At 35.2% G+C, this 23,492-nt stretch overlaps 1 protein-coding gene across 5 annotated transcripts in view; it reads left to right on the top strand.

Moving 5' to 3' along the window:
* GRID2 (glutamate ionotropic receptor delta type subunit 2) overlaps positions 1-23,492 on the top strand; it is a 1,456,428-nt gene that overhangs the window by 867,525 nt on the left and 565,411 nt on the right. For all 5 annotated transcript variants that reach the window (XM_032861590.1, XM_032861599.1, XM_032861608.1 and 2 more), the window contains one exon: positions 16,571-16,624. In XM_032861590.1, the coding sequence (XP_032717481.1) occupies positions 16,571-16,624 (54 nt within the window). The remainder of the gene's footprint in view (positions 1-16,570; positions 16,625-23,492) is intronic.

Here is a 23,492-nt window from a genome sequence, read left to right as displayed (position 1 = left end):
TTACCTAACTATAAAGTTAGATCATTCTTTGACATATTTTTTTCTCTTTCTGTTATTGTTTAATCATAATTCTCATTGGATATTTTGAGGCTTTGATCTTATTATTTCCTTTGAATTGGCAGAGACCTCTTATCACAAAGTAAGTTTAAGTAAAAGCAAGTAAAAGTGTAATTTTAAAATACATATATAATATGATTCAGAATTTTTTGCAAATCAATGACTTTTATTAAGTGATTTTTATTAAGCACATCAGAAAAATTGCAAACAATTTATCAGGAAATTAATCTTAGTGAGATTCTATTAGTTCTGGAAATGCTATGGTATACCTACAAGTATCAAAAATTTCAAATAAAGTTAGTTAACTGTTTTTAACTATATATATATGTGTGTGTGTGTATATACATATATATATACACACATGAATATTATATATATATATGCTAGATAAAAAAATTTTTTAAAGATTTTATTTACTTATTTGACAGACAGAGATCACAAGTAAGCAGAGAGGCAGGCAAGGGGGTGGGGGGAAGCAGGCTCCCTGCTGAGCAGAGAGCCGGATGCGAGGCTCCATCCCAGGACCCCAGGATCATGACCCGAGCCGAAGTCAGAGGCTTTAACCCACCCAGGCACCCCATATATGCTAGATAAAATTTAAGAAAATTAGGAAGATAAAAGAGTTCATACTTTATTTTTAAATTGAACTTTTTAATTCTTTTTCTAAGAATAAATGTTTCAACAAAACAGTCTTTACAATAATTTAGTGGCATTATTCTGTGACGAAAATATACAAGAGAGAATTCAACCCTGTTAAAGAATCAGTTGATAAGAAATACTGCTTATCTGCTTCTTCCCACTCTCTGCGCCAGAATCTTAGCTGTAATAGCAAGCGCTGTTCCTCTGAAACAGCATACCTACTTCTAGAATGTTGAGACAGATCCTTTTACTATGATCTTTATAATTAGAAACATTAATTCATCTAATATGTCTGAGCCCATGTGATGATTTTTAAATGACATTTAATTTTTAATTTTAACAAATTTTATTTAAATAGAATTAGAAGTGTTACAAATCATAAATTATGTACAGCAGTTATTATAAATCTTCAATCTTCATCACTAAATATTATTTTAAAAATAACTGTAAAAACATTATTTAGATTTTTCTTTTTGTCACCTCCAGATTTGACTATCTTCTGTGTGTCCCAAACAGTTGTCTAAACCCAATCTACTCTGGTATGTCAATTCTTCGTCTCAAAATATATGGAAGAATTTGCATAAAAACATCAATCTCAGCTTTCCATTTATTCGAAGTCCATTTTAAGTATATCTCATCAATAATGTTTCAAAAAACATTTATCTCTCCACTATGTTCTGCAAAATATCACCCAGAAATTGTTCATTATACTCAGAATGTCTTCCATCCATTTCTGTATGACCATTCAGTTCTTTTCCTACTTTTGTGATATCTCTCTATAACATCAAATTTCTGCTTTTTACATTCTTCATTTGAAAACTCAATTGTGGGGCAGCTCAGTGGGTTAAACATTTGACTCTTAATCTCAACTCAGGTCTTGATATTGGTGTCATGAGTTCAAGCCACATTCTGGGCTCCACAAGAAAAAAAAAAAAATGAAACAAACAAACTCAATGATGATAGGATAATATTCAGTTCTTTTGGGGGGGACTAGTATCTTCTGGATAAAACCATAATTTTGGAAGAAAGGAATAGTAATTTACTTAACACAGGGAGTTGAATTCATAACCATATTAGCATTTTGTTCTTTTTAAACAAAATGAAACAACCAGCCACTGAAAAAGGAGGCATTTGAAAAATGTTGAGTGAAATAAGTCAAGCAAAGAGAGTCAATTATCATATGGTTTCACTTATTTGTGGAGCATAACAAATAACATGGAAGACATGGGGAGATGGAGAGGAGAAGGGAGCTGAGGGAAATTGGAAGGAGAGGTGAACCATGAAAGACTATGGACTCTGAAAAACAACCTGAGGGTTTTGAAGGGGCGGGTTTGTGGGAGGTTGGGGGAACCAGGTGGTGGGTATTGGGGAGGGCACGTATTGCATGGAGCACTGGGTATGGTACAAAAACAATGAATACTGTTATGCTGAAAAAAAATTAAAAAAAAATAATTTCATTACCCACTTAAAGAACTTAAAAGCTAAAATAATCTTATTATAGGTCCAAATTTTATCTTTAGGAATGAAGATGGCCTTCTCTAATTAATACATTATCTTTTAAGTTATTAAATTAGAAACTTGAATGACAAACATTCCAGTAAACTGATTAGAACATACAAGGTAAGATGCAAGTCAATGTATCTTTTTGATTTTCTCAATTTTGTACCTTAAAGACAAGGGATGAGTACATCCAAAGAAAGAACTTTTCTATTGATGTGAAAACTATTCAGAGCTAACCTCGCTGTGAATCATAATGCAAGTCAGAATGAAATGTGTCTATAAGAGCAAACATACTGAACTACGCTACACCTGCCCTTACTCCATGAGGCCATAATGACCTTGTAGTAGGTTGTGCCACAGTGTTATACCAGTAAGTCTGTGTCATACCAGTAAATCTGCAAAAGAAAATAAACAAAACAAAGCAGTTGGAGAAAAAAGACTACATTTCAAGGACTGTGATCAGATCAGAGAATGAAATTTATTTCAACTATGTCTCTGTCTTTAATTCTCACAGAAGTACTACCGGAATATTCTTAAAGAAAGCCTTCTCATACTTCTGTCATTTGGGAAGAAAGGCTTTTGAAGCTTGTCAGCCAGCTTGATTTATGATTGTTTTCAAATTTCTCTAGGGAGGAAAACAGGTGGCCTTCAGAACTGCAGCTGTTAGTGCATGTCTTTGGGTCTGAGGGAGTCCAAGGGATTATTTTCTAATAGATCCATCTTTGCTGTCTTCCTTTCATATTCTGACCTGAGTAGACTGTGAAATTATGCTAAATATGAATGAATGCTGCGAAACAGTGCTAAGTACTTCAGTAAATTGTGAAATATATGGGAGATTCGAAATCGGTATGTAATTCTTTATAACGGACCAAGAAAGGCCTGACACGTATCTCCAGGCCACCTTTTGAATTATGAACCACAAATGTTCCACACAGCATTTACAGCCTCAACGCTAGTGACAGTACCACACCTTAGTCCCATTTTATAATTCCTAAATTATTTTTAATTTAGAAATTAATTTTGAAATTCCAAAAATTCAACTCTCAAAAGAAAATCTGACTAAAGGGGTTCCTGGGTCTCTCAGTGGGTTAAAGCCTCTGCCTTCGGCTCAGGTCATGATCCCAGGGTCCTGGGATCGAGCCCCGCATCGGGCTCTCTGCTCAGCAGGGAGCCTGCTTCCTCCTCTCTCTCTGCCTGCCTCTCTGCCTACTTTGCCTACTTGTGATCTGTCAAATAAATAAATAAATAAATAAAATCTTTAAAAAAAAAGAGAAGAAAATCTGACTGAAGAGTGAAATACCTACAGTAATCTTTAGAATATATATACATACACACACACACACACACACACACATATATTTTCTTTTCTTTTTATCTGACTGGAATTAGTTAAAGCAAACCTTAACACATAATTTATTTAACAACATGCCAGAACTGATTCCTACTATTGAACTTGGAATGGCATATAAGTAATAATGAACAGGCAAATTCAATAATATATTTCAGGATATAATTGCCAGCCTTTATCCAAGGCTGACTTTGTCACTTGCAGATGGAAAAACAAACAAAAATGGACATAAAAGCAAATTAATGTTTATGGTTACTAATCCCAGAAATTCAATCTTTATAAATAAAATTTCATCATTCCAAACAGAAAATATGTGTGATTTGAAATAATTTGTGTATGATTTATGATCAAGGTATAAATCACAACCCTTTAATGTATGGAAAGAAGTTTGCTTCAAATTAGAAGCAATTTTTATACAATAAGTTAAAATGACTATATTCTTTCTGAAACAAGTATTTCGTCTTTCCTCCTGGGGAAAGGTGCGTGTTCTTGGTTATTTGTGAAGGAGTATCACCTAGAGGCTGTTACACTTTTCAGATTCCTCACAGTCTCTGTTGGAGCTGGAAGCTCACTTAGAACAAAGACCAAGTCTGCCTTGCTCAATGAATCGACTCCCATCCTAGCGCTGTGTCTAGTATGTTTCAGGTGTTCAAAAAGCTTGAATGGTTTTGTCAAAGTAATTGAATGAATATAGACTTAACGTCAAATCATCACACTCAGAACCTGACCAGGGCTGTTTTGTAAAGCAGTGGATCTCAGAATGATTCACTAAACCTGCAGCACAGGCACCAACTGGGAACTTGTTAGAAATGCAAATTCTTAGACTCCATGCCAGAACTTCTAAATCAGAAAAGACTGGAGTGGGCCCAGCACTATGTTTAAAACTTCCTCCAGGTGATTCTGATGCACACGAAGAATTGAGAATCACCTATGTGAAGAATTCCCAAATACACTGTACACAGTGACATCAAAGCTTTTTAGGATTATGAGAGTTCTCAGCAGTCTATTATGGGAAGACAACTCCTATAGACAGATTGTGAATAATTTTAATGTCTCAAGCATTTTTCTACTTCTCAAGAATTTCTTCAGTTAACTATAGCAACTATTCCCAATTCATGTGTAGTAAATTGTGTGTTTTATGTAGGAAGACTGACTAAGTTTGAGTTACTGGTATAGATCCTGAGACAAGAACTTGGGTGCAGATGATTTACCAAGGAGTTTGTCCCAAAAAGCACAAGTGAGGGAATGGTAAACATAAGGGAGAGAGAGTAAAGAGAAAAGTCAGTCAAGATTGTGTTACCAGGTTGATTTACAAAGGTGGGCAAATGGAGCTCAATCCTGTGGGGAGCCTTCTAAGAAACTGAGTTTGGAATATACCTCTGAGTCATTCCCACAGGAGTGTGGGGAGACAGGAGCGTTCATCAACTTCTTCCCATCACTGTTGGCTGAAAGTTGATCTCCAGAGATGCTAACATACCCTCACTTCTAGGTTATGTTTGTGTGTGCCCAAATGTGCTGGATAAAAGTTCTCAGGGAGAGAAGAGAAGGGATACAAGCTCTAGAGGTGGCACAGGTCAATATGCTGGAAACTCATTTCCCCTGCAGTTGCAGGGCAGTTCACCTAGGCGGGGGGGAGGGGCAAAGTAACCTCCTAACATCTACAGTCACATTATGGGGCAAAGTAACCTTATAACAGGATAGTTCAAGTCCAGTTCACAATACTTATTGTCTGAGTCAGGTCCAGAGTTAGTTTTTGGAAATATAAAATAGATAAAACACCATCCCTGCCTCAAGAAGCTTTTAGTAGGGTCGAGAATGTAGTCCAATTAAAAAAATAAATAAATAAATAAATAATATTTATATAATTAAACATGTTCAGAGATGGTGGTTCATATCCACATTTATAAGACAAGTTTATGTTGGGAGGGGTGTAGTGATCATGGAAGACCTCTTAGAAATGCTGAGGATAATTACGCCTAAAAGATACCTAGAGGCCAGGGACGCCTGGGTGGCTCAGTTGGTTAAGCAGCTGCCTTCGGCTCAGGTCATGATCCCAGCGTCCTAGGATCGAGTCCCACATCAGGCTCCTTGCTCTGCAGGGAGCCTGCTTCTCCCTCTGCCTCTGCCTGCCATTCTGTCTGCCTGTGCTCTCTCTCTCTCTCTCTCTCTCTCATAAATAAATAAAAAATTAAAAAAAAAAAAAGATACCTAGAGGCCAGACAAATAAAGAAGAGTGGGGGAGTTGGGAACAGAAGCCAGAATGATCACTATATAAATGTGAGAAGTGAAAAAGGAGAAAGCAATCATAGGCAGTATTTGACAAGACTGTCTGCGAAAGTCATTTGAAAGCTCATGTGTTAGGTGGAAGGAAATCTGTTGTCCCATAGATGGAAAATGGAGAGATGTGGAAAGCAGAGTATGTAAGTAACTATTGTTGCAGATTCCCTAAGAAAGAAAAAGAAAGGGACTCAAAGCTCTACTGAAATTAGTCTCCTTTAGAGGAAACTCTTCCTGTTCTAACATCAGGAGAAGGGAGCAGTTAAGTTAAGACTGTGTTAATTCATTTGTAAAATGGGAAAGGTAATAGCAACTACCTTCAAAGGGTTGATATAAGACCAAAATGATGAAAGGCATTAAAATGTTTTAATACACATCCCTAAAATGGTAGCTGTTGTTATTCAGATATTTTTTTGCTTTGTTTCTGATTTTTTTTATTTTTTTATTTTTTAAAAGATTTTATTTATTTATTTGACAGAGAGAAAGATCAAAAGTAGGCAGAGAGGCAGGCAGAGAGAGGGGGGAAGCAGGCACCCTGCCGAGCAGAGAGCCCAATGTAGGGCTCGATCCCAGGACCCTGAGATCATGACCTGAGCTGAACAGGGGCTTAACCCACTGAGCCACACAGGCACCCCTGTTTCTGATTTTAGAGGGGCTGGAACTTGAGGGCTTAAAACCATTTCTACCTGTTGAATGCTAACTCACATTTGTGTGATCCATTTCTGGGAAAGGTGGAACGATGTAAATGGGATTCAGGGTAACTCTAGTAATTTTGTAGAAGTTGTGCTATTATAAATACTGACAGGCAGATAAGCATCCATGTAAACAAAGTTTTAAAAATAATTCACTAAATAATTTAATGAGAGGTCTAAGATCAATGAAAATTCTAAAACGTGTCGGATGATTTTTGAATACTCTTGATTCTGTGATCATAGCATAGGTTCCTTTGTCAAATTCTGTAATTCTGTTCTACAAATGACATTTTGTTTGAGCAGTTAACAGTTGGTGCCTCAGTTTCAACTGACATTTTGTTACTAAACACAGTTCTAACACCATAAGGTGATTTGTCAGTGGTAAGAAAAAGATGGTTTATATTTCACCATAGTGAAATAGCACAGACGGGAGAGTCAATTGCTTGAAATTCTGGAAATTGTCCATGCTGTCAAGTCCAACACCATTGAAAACATTTTTTATGGTAGGCCACAAGGTATACTTTTTATGAAAGAATTATGAAAGAAATTTAGAAACCTGAAAAAGCTTGAAGGTCTTGTTTTGATTTACAAAATATTCAAGGATCTTACCTCCAATGAGTTTAAATATCTTGAGAATGACCAAAACAGTTTATTTAGGAATATGGCCATGGAAATTCACATTTTGCATTTCTTTATTTTTCTTTTGGGTACTTTATGTATTAAAACTAATAAGACCTTTCAAATACGTTTCCCCCTCCAAAGTCTTTTGAGTCTAGAATCATCAATTTTGTATACCATTCTTGATATTCTAAAGGGAGAGTCCCTGTGAAATATTAGAAGAGCCCAAAGATAAGAGAAACACTAAACTAGGAATGTCTTTTAATGAGTAATAATCAGCATCCATATTGGCTTCATCAGTAATGAGCTATTGATAACCCAGAATACAGCCAAGTTACACAAAGAAGAGTAGTAAACTGTTTAACTAACTACAGAAATTAGATGCCTAATGTCCTTACTGCCTCACGGCCACAATAAGAATCATTATACATTTTCTCTTCTAGACACTTTTGACCCTTCATCCTGTGGGGTTAATCAAAAGTTCTGTTATGAAAAGAGAGCAGGAACAGAGAAATATATGTGTGTGTATACACACACACACACACACACACACACACACACGTATATATATGTATGTATATATAGTATATATACATATATATATATATAGTTGCTATTGCTTAATCAGAGAAATAGTTCTCTATATATCCTTATATATAATGTTATATATATATAATATATATAATGTTGATCAGTTAATCCTTACAACAAGTTACATTCTAAAAAGAAGTTGGGAATTAAGACTCACTAAAAGAAAAACAAATTTTCTTTTACCACTTGAAGGTAAAGGTCATGGAGCAGAATGGAAGATAAGACTGCCTTCATTTCTCAAATTTTTCTATGGTTCATAATCTTTGAAAAGTGCAAAGTAGATAAAAGTAAGTTATACACTGGAGTTTAAATACATAAAACAACAGTTTGTATCATATAATGTTATACAATATTCAGTTTAACTGTAGTTATTTTAATTCTGAAAAAAGCAAAACAGTTTCTGAAACCTGAATGGAGAAGGCTGTGAAAACATTATGTAGAAAAATTATTTACTAGTTATTGATTCTGGATTCCACACCCAGATTAATGATTTGGGTGAGTTGCTTCAGTTTCTTCTCATGTAAGGTGGACAATGAATGTGGTGCTTACATCATAAGGGTGTAGTAAACATTAAATAAGTTACTGTATATGTATAAGCACTTGGTGCCCAGGGCATAATATGCACTGAATAAATATTAGCTTTTATTATTATAAATATACTATAAACAGCGTTTAATAAACATTTACTGAATTGAATAAATATACTCATAGTCATTTATGAGTAGTGTTGAAAATACTGCAATAACCTGAGTAAAGGGAAAGAAAGTTAACAAAGGAAAGAAGTTAGCATTTTTGAGTTCTGACAATGTTCCAAGTGTTTTAGATACATTCATCTATGTAAGCCTTACTACCTATGAAAAAAGCAATATTCCTATAATCAGGAAAGTGAGACTCAGAGTAAGTAATATATCGACTATCAATAAGAAGATCTGGCATTTGAACTCAAGTCCAGTTTTTCAAATTTTATGTTTTTTTCTAATATCACAAAACCTCCAAACTCTGAGGCTTTTGACTTTGGAAATTTTGAATATGATAATTCTATACTTCATTACCACATAAGTAATCAAGAGCTCAACATTGGCAAAAATGTGAGTTGAGTCATTTTCTTGTTGTTTATTTATTTTTTAACAATGAAATCCCATCCAGTGACTTCCTTTCAAACAAGTTTATCAAATGGTTTAGTCAAAGGTGGGGTAAGGATATCCACAGATACATAAACAGGAGTTACGACTATATAGTTGTCCTTTTTTCCACAAACAGCATTTAGTGAAAATTTGCCTTGTGCCTGGCAACAAATTTTATTGAAACCCTATTATATATCATTTATTTTTCTCAGGCTATAGACCAATGATCAAAATGAAATTCTTAGGGTTGTGAAGTTTATGTCCCTAGTGCACGGAAAGAGGCAGTAAATCGTGTGTGTGTGTGTGTGTGTGTGTGTGTGTGTGTGTCTGTGTGTCTGCTTCATGTGGGATAATGCATGGGGGGATTATCAGAAGTGGGTGATTACAGAAGTCATGCCTGATGAAGTGATGTTTATGCCGAGTCCCACATGCAATGCCCAGGGCTGTGTGGCTGTGTGCATCTGTCCTTCTGGTGAAGAGCAGTTCAGGAAGCAAGGTAAGGGCCAAAGCAGGACTGTCCTGGAGAACCAGCAAGAAAGCCAGTCAGGCTAATGAAGAGGGAGTAAGGAGGATATAAAACACAACACAGCTCTCACAGTCAGTTACATAACTCAACACGATTTAATTAAATTAACAGACCTGGGTACAGGTTTGCTCAAAGTGCTAGATGAGCGCGACCTTGGGGATAATACTTCTTGGGGCTAGGGAGATGAGGGTTGGGAAAGGATTTGACATTTATTTTAGTCTGAGTTTTGAGAAACACTTGTCAAGGAGAGAAGATAGAGAACAGATCAAAAGGAATGAAGAAAAAAAAAGAACAAAGCAAAGCATGAAGTTCACGGTGGTGAAAAGCTTGTATGTTGTATTTTGATGTGATCAATAGACTTCTCTATAAGAAGCATTTTCCCCTTTTATTTGCTTCAAGATAACAAGAAAGTCTTATTTCATAAATCCCAGCAATTAAGAGCCAATGTGCCCCGAAATCACCATTTTAAACGGAGATCAAATCCAAGTAAGAACTTGCATTTATCTGTTTGCCAGTTATACTTAGGAAGTAATTTACTCTGTCAAGAATCACTTAGCTATTAAAAAACGAAGAAAATCCAAAAAATATTTTAATGTAACATTAATTCCCTCGTTGTACTAAAGGTTAACATTTTAGAACATGGCATGAGAAAGGACTAACGGTTTCTGAACAACCACTACTTTTCCTAATTGTTTTGCGGAAAGTACTCTTCAATCACCACAGCAGAACATCTAAATGAAGCCCAATGCAACCAAAACTTCAGAAAGAATTAAAGCAGTTAAACCGTGGTCCCCTGCCCTGGAAATGATTGTCAGATCCTTATTTGTATCCTCATTGGTCAAAGTATTGAAATCATGAATTCACTTTTGGTAGTTGTTCAATCTCTCTTCAGTAATTTAGGACACAGGAAGGTGGGTCTATGTGATAGGATGAATACAGATTCTCTATTGTGTGTATGTGCGTGTTAGTGCCCATCTTTCCACATTAAGAAGCAGAGCAGGTAGTATACTTTTGGCCAAATCTCAGCGGTGGCATATTTCCATCTCCCAGGGGGTGTGGGAAGACCCAACTGCACAGCAGTAACAATAATTCTAGCATATCCGTTTATGAAATAACTTTGGCAGTAATGGCAAGAGGATTTGGATGAAAGTGTATTTGTGGTCTTCCAGCTGGAAGATCAGAGCAGAGATTCTAAAGCGAAAGGCACAGAGTGGGATGGCAGATAGTAGCTGCTTGGATAAGAACAGAAGAGAGTTGCGGACCCATGCTGAGCTCAAGGGGAAATGCAAACAAGACAGTCATTTCAGAATATCCCTGTGTTGCCCAGTATCAGCTCTCGAGGGCTTACTCATGCCATCTGCTGGATATATTTGGGATTTTAAAATGGAATCTACACAATACTCCAAGGTCTCCCTGGACTGTGGCTTTGGCGATTCTAGTGAAAAGAAAATGAAAAACAACCCATCTTTAAAAAAAAAAAAAAAAAGCAATGTAAATGAACTCCAGGTTGACTGTACCTTAAGAAGTTTTGTATTTTCACTTCACATTTCGAAGCACTGGAGTACCTAATGGAATTTCTATTAGGAGAACTTTGTGGTTGTGCAGTTTCGTCATATACGATATTTGGGACACTGGAGGGAGGGTTTGGACTGTAAATCCACTGATCTTCTGAGAATCTACTATATGCTATAAACTTTATATATGATATATTTCCTTTTTATACTTTTTTGGAGAGTATAATGATTGCGTTTCTTTTGTTTAATTACAAAGGGGGTAAAAAAGTTAAAAAGAGAAAAGAACAAGTATCATTATTTGGCCAAAACTATTACATATGCATTTGAATTTTACATAAAATATGGTAATTCAAGTTTTGTTCCTGTATTTCTAATTGTTTTATGGAAAATGTCCTCTGTTAGTCACTCTTTCTGTAGGATTATTTTAAGGCCATGATTTTAAAATTAGAAAATTCCTTGTGGGGTTTCAATAAAATTTTAGAACTTTTAGCAATGTGTGACTAAATTAACATTTCCCCAAAGTACTGATCCCATAGGATTTATAATGGAGAAAACTGGTCTCCCCACGAGTCAGATCAATTTGGAATATGCCAATTCCAAATATCTCCTCCTGGAATTCCATAAAACATATTCATTAAAATGGAAGAGTTGGTGTTTATTGAGAGTCTACTATTGTTGCATTTGAGCTTCACTATGATTTTATTACGTAGGCAATGGTGTTAATCCTAGTTACAAATGAGGAACCTGAGGTTTATAGGGTTGGTAATTTCCTCAAAGTCACACTGAAAGAAAACAGAGGCATTGACTCTTACTTTAGAGCTCACACTCATAGGTCTGAAGCTATATGTCCCCCAATATTATTTATATTAATATGAATTTTATGTTAATTACTTTCAATATTTATATTAACCTGCTTAATTCTTTGGGGAGTGATGCAGTACTGACATCTATTTATTTGGTTAACCTAGCATTTCTAAATCTACTTGCTACCAAATGTTTATGAATTTTAGTGGAGGTAGTGTCCCACAGAATATAGTTCTAGAAATACAGATATAAGCTATAGTCTTACTATAGATGAGGAGCCAGGAGGGGAAGAGCTGTTTAATATTTCTCTGGCCGCTTGTTCCAGCATAACTGTTGGGGTCCTTCCCCAAGCATGTTTCCACCTGGCGATTTGGAATAGACAGGAATAGGAAGTAAACACCTGAAATCCTCTCTGCTGCAGGTGTACAGAGCTCTGGAACGCTTTGCATAAACGTGTAATATTTACTGCCTCCTGCAAAGGGAACAAGTTTAATTTAGTTAAGCCACAAGGTTGAGTGAAAAACAGCATGTTGCTGTTATTGTTTAGTCAATTAAATTGTCCTCTGTGCTCCTAGGAACTGTTCCACATTTATTACCAGTGAGATACATGCTCTGGCAATTTCTTTGCTTCCGATTGTCTTATATTTAGCACATCTGAAGATTTAAGGACAAATGATGGAAGACATGGTGATAAATTGTCAGGCTTTTCTAAAGATTCAGAAGTTCTAAAGTTCCTGCCAGTGACAGATGGTTTGTCCTTACTCATCGCTTGTCTTCCTGACAGGGCTTGATTTTTCCCCCCCTTTTTTGCTCAATTCTTTTAAAATAAGCTCAACTTCTTGGGAGGCAGGGTAGTCTCATTTGTTATAACTATGTGCTCTGTATCAGAGTCGAAGCAACTCTATACGAACATGCCCCATGCTCCTTTACATGACTAATATACACATGTCTAGTGATAAGAGAGAAGCGTGGCGTAAGGAGAGGAGAAGTAGATTATGAAGGAAAATCCATATTTCCTTTCTGTTATTTTGAATACCAAACATACAGGAGTCCCCATTGGATGGTTTTTTTCTTGCTGACTTGACCAAGTATAATGCTGACTGAATAACTCCAGCATATGATCTTTCAAGGAGTGTTTCTTATCATTATGGTAATAAACATTTTATTATTTTTTTAGGATCTTCAATATTTCATAGCAATCTAAAATTTCTTGAAATTTTGTACTAAGAAATACAGTTAGTATTTACTAACTTGCTAGACACTTATAAGAATCCACGGAATGAGAACATACAACTATAACAATAATGAGCTCAGATATAAAATAGGGTCCTGGTGAAAAAAGGGGAAAAAAAAACAATCAATTGCTTAATCTATTTCATTGGCTTCAGATATGTTTACTGCTGAAAAAGGAGATGAGATACTTAGGTAAGGAAGATGGGGAAAGGAAACAATTTTCCCTCTTTGTGTTCTAATGTAACTGTGAAAAAAAATCTAAGGTTTAAAAAATTCTAGGATATCTTACAATCACTTCTTAATAGTTCATCCAGAAGTAATACAGTCCCTCACATTAGTAATGCTGCTAGTCTGATACAGCATTACTGAGACTGAGGTATATCAGGTGAAAAGGGACTAATATTACTAAAAAAATAGAAAAATTATCAGATGATTTGATTTGGCTTTACAATATCTAGGTGCCTTTTGTTATCCACACAAATTGCTGTGAATTTCTTTTTTATTTAAATATGTTTCTCCTAAGAATATTCATTATGTGTTAGCTCAATGTGATAATATGTGGAAAGCATAAACCACATTTTCGCTCCGTTTTTTCTTTTAACTTGGTTGTAATTTTACTTTTCTGAAGGAGATGCATATATATACAAACTCACATGCTATATGCTAGTATAGGTATAGTAATACATTTTATTTTTATCTGTACAATATATCTGTTCTAGTCATTTAAGTGAAAGAACTCAAAGCCTACCGGGTTTCCAAAGTCTAGGTTATTCAAGTGCCTGTCATCTTTTATACCCCTTTGTAAATGCTCCTTCCATTTCCAGATATCAGTTACCATTTTAATTGGTAGCTTTTTCATATCACTTACTTTTAGTGACACTCAATTATTAAAAAATCAGATAACTCATGCCAGCTCATTGTTTATGCATAAAGATGTTAACATAAACCTAAGGAAAGTATATTCCTCCTCAGATGACGAATGGGAGCATTAGCATTTTGTGTACAACATACCAATAAAAAAGCTTCAGAGTTTCTTTATAACAGGGTGCCACCTTACTACATGGATTTGAGTTGCGTACACCTATTTTGGTATGTAATACAAGGGACAGACATATCTACCTTTTCCTTCTTAAGTACCTTTCTGGCATAATTTGTTTTCCTTCCCCAAAGAATACTGGGCTCATGAAAAAAGGCCTGAATATTCGACATTTGTGAAAAGGCCAACAAATATGGCATGGTTTGGAGACCATGCCTTTATAAAATCACAGGATTTAAAATTACTCTAATGAGCTATTTATTAAAATTTATTAAGGTTAGAAAAAGGTGCATAGCTAAGATTAATAAAAATGCATTACATTAGATAAAATAGGCTGAATTACTCTAATAAGAAGACCCAAAATGTAATGTGTCAAGAGGTTTATTTCTGGGTTAGCACCGTACCACATCAGGTAGTAGGAGAGGAATAGGGTCTGTTCCAAGAATTTAAGCTGTTGTAGTAAATGATTTATTTCCTTATCTGCAGTAATATGCTAATAATCTCTTTCCTTGTTTCAAATTGATACTATGAAATGGCTTATGTATCCATACTCATGAGTGAAATTAAAGACAGGAATGAAAGAAGATAATCTCCCTGCTGACCCTAAGCAAAGGAGGGGGGTAGAATTAATAGAACCATGGCCTTAGACGGGATACTCACCTTTCTCCTCTATGGAAACACAAGACTGAGCCTGTACTTCTATGCTGTGCCATGCTTTTGCCTGAAAGTTTGTTTCAGGTCAGAGTATGAAAAATGAATAGGAAAATGGCCCAGACAAATTATCAGTAAGTTACCACTGCAACCTTTACCTTCTACCTCTTTCATAAGAGCTGTTGTACAAGACAGCTTCTCATTTAAAAAGATCCACAGGTTAATGAAGGGTTCTAAGAGCCCAGATGTTGCCTAATCTGTCCAAATGGTACAGATTATCGACATGAAGACAATTTAAGTTAAACTGAGCCATCTCCTCACTCTACTGCTGATGTTGTTTCAGTAGGTTCTTTCAATCTATATTTTGGCTTTCATTTTTTTCATTTTTTAAAGTCATGGGCTTTTAAAAAATATATATTTCACTCTGTTTAACTGGAGAACTATTTTCTTCATATAAGAATCTCTGGTTTGTATTTCTTTAAATTCTTAGAGTCCCTTCTTATTTTCTAACACTTTTTATTGCTAATAAATTAGTGATTGATTTGTCTAAGATGATTAAAGAAATATAATCACAAAATTAGAAGTGCTGACCTTAATGGTATAAAGTGATTTCTAAAACTGAAAACTGCCAAAGTCATATTTTCTACATTATTTTGCATATAAATGGAAAATATATGTATTTCAAAAAATGATGATAATAATGATATTAATTAAAAATAAATAACATCTTTACTTATATGATAATGTATTATCTATATACTTCAATAAATTCATAGGGACTGATGTGATACATATTGAAATAGTACAAAATTTATACCAAAATTAAAAGAAAAAAGCAAAAATACTGAAAGTAACTACATCCTTTCAGAAAACATTGAATCATACAAGAAATATATTTCCAGTTGGAATTCTCATGATTCAGTGCATCTTTCAACAGTCATTTCTCAGTTGGAAAAAGAATAACCAGCAAAACAATCACTGTATTATAACAACTCCTTGATAGTTATTAGAAAGCATCTTCATTTAAAACCCAATCTGTGGGCATTATTGATGAAAATATGAGAATAATCTTTTATAAAACAGTGTCACCTGTTATATGCCTGTATGCCCCATGGCATGAATCATAAAAACATACCTTAAAATATGTATAAGATTGGATAGAATGGAAAGAAATACAAAAGCTACCTCTACCATACTGTGTCTCCCACACACGCCCACACACACTCCATACACACACACGTGTGTGTGACCAAGCATACATTTTTTAGCCCAAGCCAAGAATCATTTAGAATCAATTTATGCAAAGTTAGTCAGTCAATACTGCGACCTATATATTGTTTGTTTTTCCTTTTGCATAAATTGGGTTTATGTAATTAGCAAGCTAAAAGCTACTGAAGTTATCCACCCACAACTTAATGTTAATAAAATCTTTATTGCTTTTAGCTTTTATATTCAGACAATTTTACAATTGGATCTCCTTAGAGAACACAGCACAAAGTGTTTCAGAACACAGAGCAGTTTGCTTTAAGAAAATAGCAAGCATTTACATAGGGAAATAGCAGAAGATAAGAATGTTAGAGCCAGACTGTAGAAATAGAATAGAAAGCCATCAAACTTTACTTGAAATAGGAAATGTGATTTGAACTACCAGTTAAATCACTATGTGCTATTATTTATTTTTTTAGTTGAAACCTATTTTTCTAGGCTTGTGATGAATTTTATTTTCAAACTTAATTAGCAAGTCTACAGTACATCCGCACGTTGAACACAAAAGCTTCTGTGGTGTTCGGCTAACAGTTTTACATCTCTAATTTAATAACAAAGATCTTTCTAACATGTGATATGGGTTTTGTTTTTGTTTTGTTTTTGTTTTTCTCTGCCATTTGCAAGTATATTCATTTGGTTTGGTTTGGTTTTCACTATTAATGCTGACTGATAGCTGGTTTGTTTTCTGTTCTAGGTTGTGGAGACTAATTTGGTTGCTTTTGACTGTCACTGGATCATTATAAATGAGGTAACACCAACTAAACCTTATTGTCAACTCTGGGTCCTGTTTTCATACAGTGAGTCTCAGCATTTCCTATGGCCATGGAATCCTAAGAGGAAATAGAACACAAAGTAAACTTTGAGCTTCCTGACTGGACACTAACTAAAAATAGAATAAGGAGTTTTAAAAAAAATTATAAATGGCTTTGTATGAATAAGATAAATGGAGATCATCTTCCCACTGTGTATCTTTTAGTCTTTTCCGCTGGCATACACTGATTGCTTCAGGAAATCATCTTTATACAAAGTACAGTTCTTCTTTGTAAGCAAAGTGAATTCCTCCCAGTGGAGTACTTGTGTTCCATTTATATTTCAATGTTGTTTCTAGAACTTTTATATCCACCCCCCTTACACGAGGATTAAATAGTTCAGCATATGAATATGAATAAAAAATAGATATTTTTTCTTTTCATGATGAAATACAACTATTTTAAAATCAACCAAGTTGTCAAATGCCTTATGAAAGTTTATTGATTTTTGTAAAAAAAAATACAAAGATTAAAAATACATTACAACATAAGAACTCTGTGAGATAAATCGTTCCATTGGCACCTACCAATAGGAATTGGAAAGGATAATGAGCAGATCAGTCATGGACAAATAATGAGATGACATGAATTTGTCCTCAACAAGACCTGGTATTCATGTCATATCTATTACTTATGAATAAAAAGAATGCACTATTTATCTGTTAGCTGTGTTACTATGGATATGTAATATAATCACCCTGTGTCATTTGTACAGTAAGTATAATAACAGTTACTTTATAAGCTCATTATAAAAATTAAGTGAGATTTTATCTTATACTCTTAATATATGCTGACAAATGACACTCAAAAATGGTAATACAGTAATGATTATATTACATTAAAGTTCACAGATCGGTTTCCCACATGTTAATGTGTTGAATACTAAACATTATTCTATGAAACAATAAGGGAATGGGGTTCATGGAGGGTATATGATTTTACACAGAAAAATAAAAATAATTCAAAGTTTCAAGTTGTGTTGAACCAATATGTTCTCTGTGTCTATTAGTTTTACTCAGTTTTGTTTTTTCATTTTTTTTTTAATTTTTAAGATTTCACATGTAAGTGAAGTCATAAGGTATTTGTCTTTCTCTGAGTTATTTCATTTAGTATAATACCCTTATGGTTTATTCATGTTTTGAGAATGCAAGATTTCATTCTCTTTTAAAGCTGAGTAGAATTCCATTCTGTATGTGTGTGTCTCTGTGTGTGTATGTGTCCATTTATCCATTGATGGACACTTAGTTTGCTTCTATATTATGATTACTGTAAGTAATGCTGTAATAAAATGGGGGGGGGTGCTTATATCTTTTCAAATTAGTGTTTTTGTTTTCTTTTAATAAATATCCAAAAATGGAATTGCTGGATCATATGGTTTGGTTTTTTTTTTTAATTTTTTGAGGAAACAACATACTGTTTTTCATAGGGGCTGTACCAATATATATTCCTGCCAACACTGCACAAAAGTTCCCTTTTCTCCATATCCTCCCAATTCTTATTATTTCTTATCTTTTTGATAATATCCATTCTAACAGGTATGAGGTCTCAGAGGTGATTTTGATTTGTCTTTCATTGATGATTAGTGATATGGAGGATCTTTTTGTGTGCTTGTTGGCCATCTTTATGTCTACTGTGGAAAAAAGTTTGTTTAGATCCTCTGCCCGTTTTCAGATTGGTCTTTTGGAACTGAGATGTTCAAGTTCTATATATATATTTATATTTAAAAAAATATATATGTATATATATACATATGTATGTATATATATGTATATATGATTCATGTATTTACTTTGGTGGGGGAGCATGAGTAGGGGGAGGAGTAGAGGGAAAGTATCTTCAAGCAGACTCCCCACTGAGTGCAGAGACTGGCAACAGGGTTCCATCTCACGACCCATGAGATCATGACCTGAGCTGAAAACAAGAGTCCAACACTTAACTGAGCCACACAGGTGTCCCTCTTTACATATTTTGGATATTAACCCCTTATTAGATATATGATTTGCAAATACCTCCTTCAAACCTTCAAAAGTTTGCTTTTTCATTTAGTTGATGGTTTCCTTCACTGTGCAGAAGTTTTGTTTGTTTTGTTTTGTTTTTGTTTTTAGTTCGAAGTGGTCTTAACTTCTTAATTTTTTGATTTTGTTGCCCTAGCCTTGGAGTCAAATCCAAAGTCATGGCCAAGACTTATATCTGAAAGCTTTCTACCCCTTCTTCCCTCCCTTCCCCCCACGAGCCCCAGCCCTGCCTCTCAAATTCCTCATATCGGAGAGATCATATGGTAATTGCCTTCTCTGATTGACTTATTTCACTTAACACAATACCCTCTAATTCCATCCAAATCATTGTAAATGGCAAAATTTCAGTTTTTTGATGGCTGCATAGTATTCCTTTGTATATATAAATGAAACAAGATGGGACTAGGGAGGGAGAAAAACCATAAGAGACTCAATCTCAGAAAACAAACTGACAGCTGCTGGGGGGTTTGGGGGGAGGGATAGGGTGGTTGGGTTGTGGACATTGGAGAGGGTATGTGCTATGTTGAGTGCTGTGAATGGTGTAAGACTGATGATTCACAGACCTGTTGGGGCAAATAATACATTATATGCTAATAAAATAAAATTAAAACAAAAACAAAAACAAAAAAACAAAAAAGAATATAGGTAGTTTCTAAGCTGAAAGATAGATGTATGGGGCTCATTATTTCCCTCTACTTTTATATATTTTCAAAATTTTATAATAAACATTTTTTCTTAAGTAGTTTAAAAAATTGAAAAAAAAAGAGCTTTCCAACTTGTTTTCTTAGAGGAGCTAAATGGTTTTAGGTCTTACATTCAAATCTTTAACCCATTTTAAGTTAATTCTTGTGTATGGTATAAGACTCTAATTTCATTCTTTTGTATGGCTGTCCGATTTTCTCAACACCATTTATTTTGGACTGTCTTGTCTGTTGTATAGTCTTGGCTCTTTGTTCTAAATTAACTGACTGACCATAAATGCCTGGGTTTCTTTCTGGGCTATCTAATGTGTTCCACTGATCTAGGTGTCTGTTTTTATGCAAGTACCACATTGTTTTGACTACTGTTGCTTTGGAATATAGTTTGAAATTGGAAAGTATGATGTCTCCAAGTTTGTTCTTCTTTCTCCAAGTTGTTTTGGCTATTCAGGATCCTTTGTGTTTCCATACAAATTTTAAGACTGTTTGTTCTATTTATGTGAAAATGCCATTGGGATTTTGATAGGGATTGCAAGGATTTTATAGATTGCCTTGGGTAATATGGACATTTTAACAATATTAATTCTTCCAGTACATCAGCATGAAATACATTTTCATTTAGTTGTGCTTCTTCAATTTATGTTTTCCATATCTTATAGTTTGGAGTATACAGGTCTTTCACTTCCACAGTTAAATTTGTTTCTCGATATTTCATTCTTTTTAAGCAGTTGTGAGTGGGATTGTTTTCTTAATTTCTCCTTCTGTTTTTGCAGCAACCCATAGATTTTGGTATGTTACAGTTCCATTTTCATTTGCTCATTCCCTTATATGTAACAAGTTCTTTTTCTCTGTTTTTTTTTTTTTTAAGATTCTCTTATTAGCTTTATGTTTTGAAATTTAATTATAAGTTGTCGTGGTGTGGCTGTCTTTGGGTTCCTCTTCTTTTTTGACTTTCTGGACTAATTGGATCTGAATGTCTATTTCCTGCCCCAGGTTAGGGAAGTTTTCAGCATTATTTCTTCAAATAAGTTTTTTTGTCCCTTTCTCACTCCTTCTCCTTTTGGGCCTTCTCTGATGCAAATTTGTTCAGTTTGATTTTGTTTTATAGGTTCCTTAAGTTATCTTTGGTTTTTGATTAGTTTTCTTTTTGCTGCTCTGACTGCATGAGTTCTACTGCCTTATCTTCAGGATAACTGATCCTTTCTTCTACTTCATCTAGTGTGCTGTTGAAGCTTTCCAGTGTATTCTTCAGTTGAATTATTGTGTTCTTCAGCTCTATGACTTCTGTTGGCATTTTCTTATATTTTTTAACTCTCTTTGAAGTTCTCAGTTTTTATTTATCTTCTCCTGAGTTTGGTGAGCATCTTTATGACCATCACTTTGAACTCTTTATCAAGTAAATTAAATATCTCTGTTTCATTAAGGTGTTTTTTTTTTTTTTTTCTGGGGTTTTGTGATATTCTTTTGTTTGGAATATATTCCTCTGTTTCTTCATTTTGCTTGACTACGCTTGTTACTATGTATAGTATAGCTTTCTCTCCCAGTCTTGCATGAATGGATTTGTGTAGAAGATGGACCTTCATTCAACCCTGCCCTAACTCTTAGTTGCCTGTGAAGCCTTTGTGATTGTCTAAGCAACCTGATTTATTCTTCATCAGTCCCAGTTGTTGAAGTTGTGCCAAACCCTGCCACTGTTCCAAAGCGAGGGATCCCAATTAGCACCTAGTTTCATACTTATTTGAAGCCAGATGCTCAGGCACCCATTTTTAAAGGATGAAAATACATACAGTTCTGTAGGACCACAATTTTAAGCCCTGCTGGCATCCAGACCAGTCCATGTAGAGGGGCTCCCTTGCTAACAGTTGTAAAATTTGGGGTTTCAGACAAATGTATAAGCTCCTTTTTGAAGGTACTGACAAGCTATAGTGAAGCAAGGGAGAGCACAAAGATGGCAACATCTGGCCCACGTAGCCTCTGGGTATGTGGCAATCCTGAAACCTGCCTTTCTGACTGAAGTTCCAGGACAAGTAAAATAGGCTTTCCTCACAGGAAGATGTAGGTGTTTCAGTCTATTCTCTGTGTTGTGAGCTGGGGATGGTAACCTGCCAAGAACTGTCTCTCTGATTGTTTCAATCCCATGGGGCCCAGGAATGCAACGCCTCCTGGACCTCAGAGCCAACTGCTCAGAGGGTGTCTCGTGTGTGGACTATGTGTGTTTGCTGATTTTAACAGGGCCACAGGTTAATGTGAGGCTAGGGCATGCCTGCTGGCTTTAGTGGGACCACAGAAAAGTGTAGGGCTGAGACACACCTGATAGCACTAGCAAGGAAAAGTGACAGTGCAAAAATGGTGGCCACCAGCACCTTCATCTCCAGAGAGAGGCCAACGGGTCCCTGCCATTCTGGCAGATGCATTAAGATTAGCAAATGAATTTCTTTCAAATATACTCTAGGTGGTTTTCAAACTGCTGCTTTTGCGCTTGGACCTGAGGTGAATGAGTCTGTGTGTACACCCTTTAAAAATGGAAACTCAGTTACCTACAGCCCTTTGGGGCTCCTAGATGTAAGCCCCATTGGTTACCAAAGCCAGACACTTTGGGGGCTTATCTCTCCATTGTAGGTCCTAACGTTTGGGATGCCTGAGGTGGGTCATAGACCCCTTGCTTATGTTAGTCTACTTTTGTGTGTGGTATAAGGAAATGGTCCAGTTTCATCCTTCTGCATGTGGCTCTCCAAGTTTCCCAACATCATTTGTTGAAGATGCTATCTTTTTTTCCATTGGAAAGTCTTTCCTGCTTTGTGAAACACTAGTTGACCATGGAATTGAGGGTCCATTTCTGGGCTCTCTATTTTGTTCCATTGATCTATGTGTCTGTTTTTGTACCAGTACCATACTGACTTCATGATTACAGCTTTGTAATAGAGCTTAAAGCCTGGAATTGTGAGGCCACCAATACTGACTTTCTTTTTCAACATTCCTCTGGCTATATGGGGTCTTTTTTGGTTCCATATAAATTTTAGAATTATTTGTTCCATTTTTTTGAAAAAAAATGATGGCATTTTGATAGGAATTGCATTAAATGTGTAGATTGCATTATGGAGTATAGACATTTTCATAATATTTGTTCTTCCAATCCATGAGCATGGAACATTTTTCCATTTCTTTGTGCCTTCCTCAATTTCTTTCATGAGTACTTTATAGTTTTCTGAGTACAGATTCTTTGTATCTTTGGTTAGGTTTATTCTTAGGTATCTTATGGTTTTGGATGCATTTGTAAATGGGATCAACTCCTTAATTTCTTTTTCTTCTGTCTTGATGTTGGTGTATAGAAATGCAACTGATTGCTGTGAATTGATTTTATATCCTGACTACCGCATTCCGGTATGAGTTCTGGCAGTTTTGGAGTGGAGTCTTTTGGGTTTTCTACATAAAGTATCATATTATCGGCAAAGAGTGAGAGTTTGACTTTTTCTTTGCTGATTCAGATGCCTTTTATTTCTTTTTGTTATCTGATTGCTGAGGCTAGGACTTCTAGTAATATGTTGAATAGCAGGGGTGATAATGGGCATCCCTGCCATGTTCCTGACCTTAGGGGAAAACTTCTCAGTTTTTCTCCATTAAGAATGATATTTGCTGTGGGTTTTTCATAGATGGCTTTGATGATTTTGAAGTATGTACCCTCTATGCCTATACTGTAAAGAGTTTTGATCAAGAAATGATGCTGTACTTTGTCAAATCCTTTTTCAGCATCTATTGAGAGTTTCATATGGTTTTTATCCTTTCTTTTATTAATGTACTGTATCACATTGATTTATTTGTGGATGTTGAACCAACCGTGCAGCCCAGGAATAAATCTCACTTGGTTGTGGTGAATAATCCTTTTAATGTACTTTTTGATCCTATTGGCTAGTATTTTGGTGGGAATTTTCGCATCCGTGTTCATCAAGGATATTGGTCTGTAATTCTCCTCTTTGGTGGGGTCTTTGTCTGGTTTTGTGAGGAAGGTAATGCTGGCTTCATGAAATGAATTTGGAAGTTCTCCTTCCATATCTATTTTTTGGAGCAGTTTCAAAGAATAGGTATTAATTCTTCTT

This window comes from Lontra canadensis, unplaced genomic scaffold, assembly GCF_010015895.1.
Source record: "Lontra canadensis isolate GAN:19392208 unplaced genomic scaffold, GSC_riverotter_1.0 scaffold1, whole genome shotgun sequence".
NCBI lineage: Eukaryota > Metazoa > Chordata > Mammalia > Carnivora > Mustelidae > Lontra > Lontra canadensis.
The sequence above is the reverse complement of the archived record's forward strand: the minus strand, read 5'-3'. Positions and strand labels throughout refer to the sequence as shown.